The sequence below is a fragment of the Puma concolor genome, chromosome D3, assembly GCF_028749965.1.
Source record: "Puma concolor isolate L17-30 chromosome D3, mPumCon1.1.hap2, whole genome shotgun sequence".
In the NCBI taxonomy this organism is placed as follows: domain Eukaryota; kingdom Metazoa; phylum Chordata; class Mammalia; order Carnivora; family Felidae; genus Puma; species Puma concolor.
This window is the reverse complement of record NC_141678.1, coordinates 55,610,648-55,622,766: the sequence shown is the minus strand read 5'-3', so window position 1 is coordinate 55,622,766 and position 12,119 is coordinate 55,610,648. Positions and strand designations below refer to the sequence as shown.

General features: G+C 37.4%; 1 protein-coding gene across 11 annotated transcripts in view; it reads left to right on the top strand.

Annotated features, from left to right (window-relative positions):
* NOL4 (nucleolar protein 4) overlaps positions 1-12,119 on the top strand; it is a 436,192-nt gene that overhangs the window by 384,048 nt on the left and 40,025 nt on the right. The window contains exon 11 of one of the 11 annotated variants that reach the window (XM_086682708.1): positions 6,253-6,392. The exons of the other annotated variants lie outside the window; for them this stretch is intronic. Coding sequence (XP_086538834.1) covers positions 6,253-6,332 — 80 coding nt within the window. The 3' untranslated portion in view covers positions 6,333-6,392. Of the gene's footprint in view, positions 1-6,252; positions 6,393-12,119 lie in introns of those variants that run through there. 11 annotated transcript variants of the gene reach the window in all.

Genomic DNA, 12,119 nt, shown 5'->3' with positions numbered 1-12,119 from the left:
GTTTTTCTGTGGTGGTTAGCTCTGTTCCCCACCCCACCCCCTTTTTTTTGTCTTTAGTAATCTATTCTAGGTTTTTCCTAGAGGTTTATGTAAAACATCTCCGATAAAAGAGCCCAATTTTAAGCTTATAGCAGCCTAAATTCAGTTGCCTACAAAATCTTCATCTTATTACTCCCATGTTTTATTTTTTTGGTAGAATTATTTATATTTTGTATTCATTAAATTAAAGTAGCTAGAATTATTTTTAATTTTAAATGGTTAAACACGATCTTATTATAGATTGAAGTCTGACTGTATATTTACCTTTACCAATGTTATATACTTTCCTATGTTTTCATGTTGCTGATTAGCCTCTTGTCAGCTTAATACTCTCATATTAGAATTTTTTTCATGGCAAGTCTAGTTGTGATTAACTCCTAAGCTTTTGTTTTCATGAGGTTCTTTATTTTTCCTTCAATATCTGAAGGATAACTTCAGATAACTTCCATATAGGTAACTTCCATATAGAGTATTCTTCCATATAGAGTATTCATGCTTGGTAATTCTTTTCTTCAGTACTTTCCTAGCCTGTAGGATTTTTCCTGAGAAATCTACTGATAGCCTAGTGGAGGGTTCCTTTGTAGGTTAAAATCTTTTTTCCCTGGATTCTCTTCTATCTTTGACATTTCCCAGTTTCATTATGTTATCCTAGGTAATGTCTTTTTACATTGAGATAACAGGTTGAGGTATTATCTTTCATGAGCTTGGATGCCCAAGTTTTTCCCCAGCTTTGGGAAGTTCTCAGATATTATTTAAGTAAACTTTTTGTCCCCTTCACCCTTTTCTCTCTCCAGTATATTAATTTTTTCAATATTTGTTCTTTTGATGAAATTTCATAAATCACTTTCTTCACTCTTTTAGTTTTTCCTGCTCTGATTGAGTTATTTCAAAATCCCTGTCCTCTTATTTACTTATTGTGTCTTCCATTTGCTGTACTCTACTGCAGATGTTTTCTATTGCAATTTTCATTTTATTCATTGAATTCCTCAAATCCAGAATTTCTTTGTTCTTTTTTTATGATTTATATTTCTTTGGTAAGTATGTCATTTTGTTCATGTATTTTTTTCCTGAATTCATGGAATGGTCATTTTGAGTTCTCTTATAATTTATCGAATTTCTTCTAATAGCTATTTTGAATGTCATTCAGTGGCATGCACCAGAGCTTGGTAATTTAAAAATTGTTACCTTTGGTGATGCTGTGTTTTCTTGATATTTCATATTTCTTATAGTTTTGATCACTGCTTTCACATTTGAACTAGCAGATACCTCCTTAAATCTGGACTAGTTGCCTTCAGTTGGGGTATGCTATTTACTGGTGCTTTTATATTTAGGGTTTTCTCTGCTCTCTGGGTTTAACAGAAGGTAGTGCTATAGTTCACATTGGTGGTTTCTCCTTTGCCCACAGCTCCCAATCTGTTTTTCTGATAGTATTCCATTTATAAGACCTGCTCTCAATGCTGCATTCTGGAATATGCACAAGGAGTCAACTACAGAGTGGAGTGAGGTGTGGCTTCAGCATTTAGGGCACTAAAGGTATCCAGGAACCCAGTGGGAAGATCCTTGGGTGAGATGCTCCCAGACACCATGGGCAGATTTCTTGCTGAAGTCTTGAGCTTAGTTAGCAGGAACCTTGTCACTTTAATGTCTTGATATTCTTATTTGCCTCTTCTCCAGTCTTCCTTTCCACAGTTACTGCTGCTGGAAAGAAATGGGTTTCTCAAGCAGCATTCCACACAACTGGGTTAGCCAGGCATTCACTCACCACTCTCCTTTTTATCTGCTAGAGAGGTTACCACTACTGGATAACTCAGTCCTTGCCGTGTTGTGGGGAGTGAAGTACCTAGGGCAAATTCCTCTTACTGTCTCCATTGCAACCAAACTTTTTTTTTTTTTTCCCTCCAAAGACATGCTAGAATCTCTGCTTGGGATGGCTGGACGTATGCAAATTCTCTCTCTTCTGTGGCTATTTGTCCAGCTCCATGCTCTCCGGTTTTTTCATAACTTTAGTGAGAGGGGTTGGGCCAGGTTTGCTGGCTGTGTTGTTTCCACAGCCCAGACCAAGGTCTGTTTGCCTATTACTAGATGCACAGGTGGGTGAGATTCCTCCTAGTCTCCTGATACACATTCTGGATCCTACACTTCTCACAAAAGTGCTGCTGTTCATAGATGTATATCTAACTCATTGTTCAAAAGAAAGAGTAAAATGGAAGAACTTCGTTACCCTGCCATGATGCTGATGTAAGCTCTGGACATTCTTTTTAAATTTTTTTTTTTAATTTTTTTTAACGTTTATTTTTTATTTTTGAGACAGAGAGAGACAGAGCATGAACGGGGGAGGGGCAGAGAGAGAGGGAGACACCGAATCGGAAGCAGGCTCCAGGCTCCGACCCATCAGCCCAGAGCCCGACGCGGGGCTCGAACTCACGGACCGTGAGATCGTGACATGAGCTGAAGTCGGACGCTTAACCGACTGAGCCACCCAGGCGCCCCTGGACATTCTTTTTAAACATACAGAATAGCCAGTTTTGCTGACCTTAGCTTCAGTTTGATTACAAAGTTGATTTAATTTTTATCTGCTATTTGCTAGACTTCTAACTCTTTTACAAAGTTAGTTTTTCTCTTCTTAACCTTTACTTATTAGATTGAGTGAAATGGATACTCCAGAGGTAGCAGGGTCCACCCAACCCATTTCACCCATACTCCCGAGGAAAAAAATGTTTTAAATTACCATGGATATATACCATTTAAGCATCTTAAAATATGTTGATTAAAATTTGTTGAGACTATTTGGGAAAATAGTTAAACATAGAAACCTCAAATTTGAAAAACAATGGATCAGACAAAAGCATCTCATTCATACTCTGTATTACATATATATAACCTAAAGTTATACATGGAATCCTATAAATGTTATATACTGTGATTTCCATAATTAATATATTCATAGTGAATTTTGAGGGATTTAAAACACACGAATAGAAATGATGTGTCATAGACATTACATTTTTAGATTATCAGTAGTGATGAGAATATTAGATTCTTTAATTTTGTTTTTTAAAATAGATAAATTAACTCTTCTATAAGGAATTTTTTCTAAAACTTATTGTCCACTATAATAATGACCAAGGTAAATCAGTGTTGCATTTTTATAATATTGCAGTATAATATTACAGTTATTAACTATAAAGTTTATTAATTATTAGTAATCCTAATTCCAGAGGGGTCATTATTTCACTAGTTCACATATGTCTTACCTCATGAGCCATCAGTATTTCTGCTATGGTTGTAATCCTACGTTTTTTAATGATTGTGGTATTAACACTGTGTGTGGGTGTATGTTTAATATCTTAAATTCAAAGTAATTTATCTGTGTATAGTTGACATGCATGTTAATTAGTTTCAGGTGTACAGCATAATGATTCAATCACTCTGTTATGCTCACCACAATTGCAGCTACCATCTGTCACTATACTCAAATTGTTAAAAATGTAATTATTGAAAACAGAATGAAAACTACAAAAGAGAATCTAAATGAATAAAATGCCAGGCTGAATTTCATTTCCCTTGGAAAGAAATAACTCATTTTACCATTTTACTATTGAGCATATAGAACAAAAAGCAACTCTTACTATTTGTATAATAGACATTTATCTTATAGTAAACATGTCTTCTATAACTAACTCAAAACATTAAAATGATTTAGCATATCTTCCATTTGGGATATCAGAGTCAAAATTATATGAGGGTTCTGGGGAAAATGGTAGAATAGGAGGACCCCAAATAGATAACATGGATACAACTAGATAATACATCAATGCCCATAACCCAAAAAATGACCCCACGCCTGGCAGAACAAAGTCCTTAACCAAATGTAGAGAAGAGGCCACATTGAAGAGAGTGGGAAGGGCAAAGACATGGGGAGCTTCAGGTATGGCCACCAGAGGGAGGGATATGCAGGCATTGAGAAGGGTAAGGGGCGCCTGGGTGGCGCAGTCGGTTAAGCGTCCGACTTCAGCCAGGTCACGATCTCGCGGTCCGTGAGTTCGAGCCCCGCGTAAGGCTCTGGGCTGATGGCTCAGAGCCTGGAGCCTGTTTCCGATTCTGTGTCTCCCTCTCTCTCTGCCCCTCCCCGTTCATGCTCTGTCTCTCTCTGTCCCAAAAATAAATAAACGTTGAAAAAAAAAATTAAAAAAAAAAAAAGAGAAGGGTAAGAAACAGACTATTCCCATTGCATTTGTTATTGAAACCCAGAGGGACCAAATTTCATGAGTTCTTACTACCAGCAGGATGTAAAGCCTGGAACTCTGAAAGTCAGTGGGCTTGGCTCTAAGAGAGCTTGGAGGATGATAGGAAGCTGAGTCCCTGCCCTTTAAGGGACAGCACAATAAATAGGCCAAGGAGATACAGCTTAGAAGCAGCTGTTTGAAAAACACCTGAGGAATACAAGAGGGAACATTAGTTACTAACCTAGGAACAAAGGAGCTGGCGGGCACCAATTCCCTCCCTTGCCCCCACCCCCAGCATAATTATATATCCACCTGCAGGAACCAGTACTGTGCAGGCATTCACTACCTTACACTTGTGCTTACACGGTGTCCTGCCTCTCCAGCTGGTCCTGCCTTAGTCCTGGCCCTGCAGGCCTATCTCCCAGAAGACTACAGCAAGCAACCCTTGCCAACACTGCCTCTCCCAACCTCCTGTAGAAGTCACATGCACTTTGTTAAAACTGCACCACCCTCCCCGTACTGACCACATTTTGCAGAGCAGCTTCAGCCAGCCTAATCTTAGCAGGAACTGTGTGTCCCCTGTGGAAGTGGACAGGTACATCACCTTGTTAAAAGTGTGTGCCTTGTCCACTACTTTGAAGAACAAGAGACACGGCTGACTGTCCTAAAATACAGGAATGGATACAGTTAGGAAAAGAGGATATAGAGGAATATGCCCCCAGTGAAAGAACAGGAGAGAATCACAGCAAGAGACCTAAACAAATAGGAGATAAGTAACATGTCTGATGGAGAATTTAAAGTAATGATCATAATGATACTCACTGGGCTTGAGAAGAGTGGATGACATCAGTGAGACACAACACAGAAATAAAAAAAGACCCATTCAGATATGAAGAACACAATAAATGAAATTAAGAATACACTTGATGGTTGGGGCACCTGGGTGGCTCAGGGGGTTAAACATATGACTTTGGCTCAGGTCATGATCTCATGGCTCTGAGTTCAAGCCCTGTGTAGGGTCCTGTGCTTACAGCTCAAAGCCTAGCAATTGCTTCAGATTCTGTGTCTCCCTCTCTTGTTATCCCTCCCCCATTCATGCTCTGTGTCTCTCTCTCAAAAATGAATAAACATTTAAAAAGTAAAGCAATAAACAAAACAAAAAAACGAGTACACTTGATGGAATAAGTAGCGGGCTAGAGGAACAAAGTAAAGGCTTGGAATACAGTGATGGAAAGTAATCCAGCTCAGCAAGTGAGAGAAAAAAGAATTATGCACAATGAGAACAGGAACTCAGTGACTCCATCATAGTAACATTAGCATTGTAGGTTTCCCAGAAGTAGAAAAGTGAGAAAAAGGGGCAGAAAATCTATTTGAAGAAATAACAGCTGAAAACTTCCCTAATCTGGGAAAAGAAACAGATTCCCCCAACAAAATCCACTCAATGAGGTCTGCACCAAAACACATAGTAAGTGTAATGGCAAAAGTAGTGATAAAGAATAAATTTTAAAGGCATCAAGACAAAAGACAACAGTTACATACAAGGGAAACCTCCTAAGGCAATGAGCTGATGTTTCAGCAGAAACTTTGCAGGCAAGAAGGGAGTGGCATGATATATTCAAAGTGGTGATGGAAAAAATCTGCATTCACCGGTACTCTATCCAGGAAGGCCATCTGAATAGAAGGAGATGCAGAGTTTCCATAAGGAGAGCAGGAAAAGTAGAAAACACAAAAGCAGTAAAAATAAGCGTATCTGTAAAAATCAGTGAAGGGATTCACAAAGTAAAAAGATGTAAAATATGACACCATATATGTAAAATGTCAGAGGAAGAGGAGTTAGGAATACATTGAAACTTAAGCAACCACAAACTTCACATAGACGGCTGTATGCAGATGATGTTATATACAAACCTAATAATAACCACAAATCAAAAACCAGTAATGGACATACTTAGATTCCTTTCTCTTTATTCTTTGCATGTCACTAAAGAAAGCCAGTACACCATGAAAGAGAACAAGAAAGAAGCAGAGAAAACTACGAAAACAACCACAAAACAAGTAACAAGATAGATACATATCTACCAATAATTACTCTGAATGTAAATGGACTAAAGACAGAGAGTGACAGAGTGCATTAAAAACAAAACTTATCTTGGGGCAGCTGGATGGCTCAGTCAATCCATCTCTTGATTTTGGCTTAGGTCCTTATCTCATGGTTTCGGGGATCAAGCCCTGTGTTGGGCTGCAAGCTGACACTGTGGAGCCTGCCTCGGATTCTTTCCTTCTCTCTGTCCTTCTAGCAATTGTGTACTCATTTTTGTGGGCACTGTCTGTCAAAATAAGCAAACAAGACCTATTTGTATGCTACCTATAAGAGACTCATTTCAGATCAAAGGACACCTGTAGATTGAAAATGAGGTGATAGGGAAACATTTATCATGCAAATCGATCTCAAAAGAAAGCTGGAGTAGCAAATACTAATATCAGACAAAATAGGCTTTAAACCAAAGACTGTAACAAGAAACAACACTACATATATAATCATAAAGGGGACAATCCAACAAGATGTAACAATTGTAAATATCAATGCACACAACAGAGGAGCACCCAAATACAGTAAAAAGTTAATAAAGAAAGGAACTAATTGATAGTAATACAATTACTATTATACCCCTATTATTAACACCCTACTTACTAATGGGCAGATTATCAAAACAAAATCAACAAGAGTGGCTTTTTTTAAACTCTTATTTTAATTACAGTTAGTTAACATAGAGTGTTATGTTAGTTTCAAGTGTTCAATATAGTGATTTCAACAATTCTAGAGGTCACCCAGTGCTCATTACAAGTGTACTCCTTAATCCCCATTAACCCATGCATCCACCCCTGCTCTCCTTTGGTAGCCATCAGTTCTCTACAATTAAGAGAGTTTCTTAATTTCTCTTATTTTTTCCCTTTGCTTGTTTGTTTCTCGAGTGTAATAATATGGTATTTGTCTTTCTCTGACTTATTTCACTTAGCATTATACTCTCCAGCTCCATCCATGTTGTTGCAAGTGGCAAGAATCCGTTCTTTTTTAAGGCTGAAAAATATTCCATTGTATAACTACTTTATCCAGTCATCAGTGGATGGACACTTGGGCTGCTACCACACCTTGGCAATTGTGCATGTAGCCCTTTGAATTAGCGTTCTTGTATTCTTTGGGTAAACACTCAGTAGTGCAATTGCTGGATCATAAGGTAGTCCTCCTTTTAACTTTTTGAGGAACCTCCATACTTTTATATATATGCACACAACTATACACACACACACACACACACACACATATAGTGTGTGTGTGTGTATTCACTTTGGCAATATTGTTTTATATGGGTCTTTTCTATCAAAATGAAGCTACATTTTATTTATGCATCTACCTAAGAACCTGTCCTTTAACAAATAAGAATTACAACAGAACAGGGTATGATGTGTTAATATAAGATCTGCAATCACTCCTCTTTAGCGAACTTACCCTTTGATTAAGAAAAGCCAGATGCTACGGTTTAGTGAGAACTGTTTGTCTCTTCTGAAGTCTTTGACAAACTCAAGCCATTTTCAACTCATTCAGATCTCCTGTAAGCCTAATAGATTGTGCTCTCAAGTACTTAACTCTCCTTGATCTCATCCTTTTCTTACTTAATAAACACTGATTGATCAGTATTAGGTTACCAGGGAACAGGGTATTTATTCATAAAGTACGTACCAAATTGCTGAGATACATATTCTACAGACAACTAAGAAAACACAAAAAGCAAGATATTTATCACTGTCAAGTAGCTGTTTAAGGCTTTATGCAAGGGAGAAAAGAGCATATGGATCACTTTTCCTCTCCCCCGAACATCTACTTTCTATCAAAACTAAAGATCAAGCACTGACAGCAGTTATAGGTTGGATTTGATCTCCCATTATATATTCCCGTGTTGATTTGAAAGCATTTTTGATTGTTTACTTCAGACTTTAATTGTTGATGTCCCATACAATACAAAAAATTATACATCACTGTCCTGAGACAAATTTAGCTGAGTCCTTATATACTTCAAAATGCAGATCTCTTAGATCTGCTTTTAAAAATTCATCTTTAAAATTTTTCCTTTACCAGGTCTTTCTGTATTTAATCTTTTTTTCCATTGTGTTAAGCCATTTGTTTTCATTTTTCTTACCTAATTGTACCTTGTTTAAATTTTTTTTTTCAACGTTTATTTATTTTTTGGGGACAGAGAGAGACAGAGCATGAACGGGGGAGGGGCAGAGAGAGAGGGAGACACAGAATCGGAAACAGGCTCCAGACTCTGAGCCATCAGCCCAGAGCCTGACGCGGGGCTCGAACTCACAGACCGCGAGATCGTGACCTGGCTGAAGTCGGACGCTTAACCGACTGCGCCACCCAGGCGCCCCTAATTGTACCTTGTTTAAAAAAAAAAAAGTAAAATTGCAGTTGAACATCTCAGCATTTTTGTTCTCCTCTTAGAGTTTTTCTACACAATTTGAAAAGACTCCGTTCTTTCCCACATTGGAAAGACCAATCTCTCCTCTATTTATATTTGCTAACTGCTGATACTCAGCTCTGCAAACTGCCTTAGTTTTTTCATCGTGTGGCCTTTCCACTTGAGCTTCAGATTCAGGATTTTGTAGAGACCTGACTAATCATTCTGATAAACTACAGGATGACTTGGGAGTATGAGTCATCATCCCAGCAGAGTCTTAGAAATTTGTGAGGGAAACAACTCAGCATGCTTCTGTTTTGTGCTAGTTTTGGCTTGTGGGAGAGGACACCAACACTGCAGTAGAGAGTTGTTTTTAATTTCAGTTGAATCAAACATACTACGTGAGGCCATAATGAATTAGTGTACTATGTGAGTTCATGCATTTTCATGGATAGTTATTTTTCCAAGTAACAGGAAGCAATCCCTAAAAAAATCATGTGACCAGAACATCAATTTATTATTTTTCAGAGCTGAGGTCAAAAATATCTTAATTGCTTAGACTATTGAGTTCTGCCTTTTTTTTTTTCTTTTGCCATGGTTATTAGGAAGTTTAGGAAACAAGGGGCAAGAAGAGATAAAAATCTCCAGAATGCCCAAGAAAAGACTAGATATTTGTTTTTATTCTTTTATACTTTGACTTTGTTCCATTTTTAATTTTTTTAATTTTTTTTTAATTTTTAAAATTTATATCCAAATAGCATACAGTGCAACAATGATTTAAATTTTTTTTAATATTTATTTATTTTTGAAGAAGAGAGGGAGAGAGACAGGGCATGAGTGAGGGAGGGGCAGAAAGAGAAAGAGACAGAATCTGAAGCAGGCTCCAGGCTCTGAGCTGTCAGCACCGATTCCAACACGGGGCTCAAACTCACGAGCCTGATATCATGACCTGAGCCAAGGTTGGACACTTAACCAACTGAGCCACCCAGGCGCCCCTATCTTGTTTCATTTTTAAGTTAACAGAAAACCCCAATAAGTCACAATTTTAAAATGTCAAGCTGTAAAGTATATCTGTCTATGTGTATTTATTCAATCTACTTCCAGAAATATTTGAAGAGACTTTAAAGATATAAATTAAATAGAAACAGTACCTGTGTTAAAACACTAATAACTCAAATAGTTAAATTCTAATGAATTTGGACTTGGACACAGGTTTCATCTTCACATGATGAAATCCCATTTAATATACACATATAAAGATACAGCATTTAGTTATAAGATCATAAAACTAATGTGACTTAAATATATTCAAGTCTAAATATAGAAACTTTCTAGATATGTGAACTGTAAATTTGGGCAAGTCATTTATCCTCTGAGATTCACAAGTAAAATGTGAATGCTGCTACCACTTTTGTCCATTTGTCAGGTTGTTGGAGCAGTGGAAATGAAACTATGAATGTTAAATGAATGGTCCAATGAATGTGAGATCTTATCGTTAACGGGGATCCTGCCCTTGCCTTATCTTCTCAGTAGAAATAGAGGATTCATGGATTATTTATGTTAAAGTCTAAGGATTTATTCAAGTTGATGTAACTCATTGCATTAGTCAAGGTTGTCCAGAGAAACAGAACCAACAGCTGTGTGTGTGTATGTATATAATATATATAATGAGGAATTGGCTCACTTGATAATAGAGGCTGGGAAGTCCCAAGGTGGGCAGCTGACAGGATAGACCTCCAGGAAAGCTGAATGTGTAGCTTCAGTCTAAGTCTTAAGGCCTGAGAACCAGGAGATGTGACCACACAAGTTCTAATCTGAAGGTTGGCAGGGTCAAGCCCCCTGACTTGCTGATTTTTCAGTTCAAGTCCAAAATTTAGAGCAGACGGCTATCCAGCTCAAACAGGTGGAAGGATTTCTGACTTAGCCTTTTTGTTCTAGTCAGGTCTTCATCTGATTAGATGATACCCACCCATTTTAGAACATATCTCCTTTACTTAGGCTACCAATTCAAAAGTTAATCTGATTCAGACAAATTCAGAATAAGGTTTGGCTAAATGTCTAGGCACCCAGTGACCAGTCAAGTTGACACCTAAAATTAACCTTCATATTCATGTATCTCTTTTATTAAGTTTTTAAAATTTTATTCTAGTATAGTTAACATGCAGTGTTACATTAGTTACAGGTATAGTGATTCAATTGTTTATATACTACTCAGTGCTCATCATAATAAATGTACTCTTTAATCCCCTTCACCCTGCCAACCTCCCCTCTGGTAACCCTCATTTTGTTCTCTGTAGTTAAGGGTCTGTTTCTTGGTTTGTCAGTCTCTTTTCTCATTTGTTAGTTTGTTTCTTAAATTCCACATGTGAGTGGAATTTATCTTCCTCCGACTTACTTGGTTTAGTATTATATGCTCTAGCTCTGTCCACGTTGGTGCAAATGACAAGATTTCATTCTTTTTTGTGGCCAAATAATATTCCATTGTATGTATCTATATTACCTCTTATCTATACCACTTTTTTATTGATCGATTTATCAATGGACACCTGGGCTCCTTCCATCATTTTGTTATTATAAATAATGTTGCAATAAACATAGGGGTGCATGTATCCCTTTGAATTCATGGTTTTTTTTGTATTTGCGGGGTATATACCCAGTACTGTGATTACTGGATCATAGGGTAGTTTTATTTTTAACTTTTTGAGGAACTTCCATACTCTTTTCCACAGTGACTATATCAGTTTGTATTCCCACCAACAGTGTACAAGTATTCCTTTTTTGCCACATCCTCACCAACAGCTGTTGTTTCTTGTGTTTTTTATTTTAGCCATTCTGACAAGTGTGAGGTGATTATCTCATTGTGGTTTTTATTTGCATTTCCCTAATAATTAATGATTATGAGCATTTTTTCATGTGTCTTTGGCCATTTGTATATCCTTAGAGAAATGTCTGTTAATGTCCTCTGCCCATTTTTCAAAAATGTTTACTTACTTATTTTTGAGAAAGAGTGAGAAGCAGAGAGAATATCCCAAACAGGTTCTGCATTGTCAGCGCAGAGTCTGACGCAGGGCTCGAGCTCACGAACCATGACATCATGACGTGAACTGAAAGCAAGAAATCTGACACTTAATCAACTGAGCCATCCAGGTGCCTCAGTGTCCTCTGCCAATTTTTTAATTGGATTATGTTTTTTGGGTGATGAGTTGAATCATTTCTTCATGTATTTTTCATACTAACCCTTTAGCAGATACGTCATTTGCAAATATCTTCTCCCATTTAGTAGGTTGCCTTTTAGTTTTGTTCATTGCTTCCTTCACTGTGCAGAAGCTTTTTATTTTGATTTAGTCCCAATAGTTTGTTTTTGTTTTTTATTTCTCTTGCCTCAGGAGACATA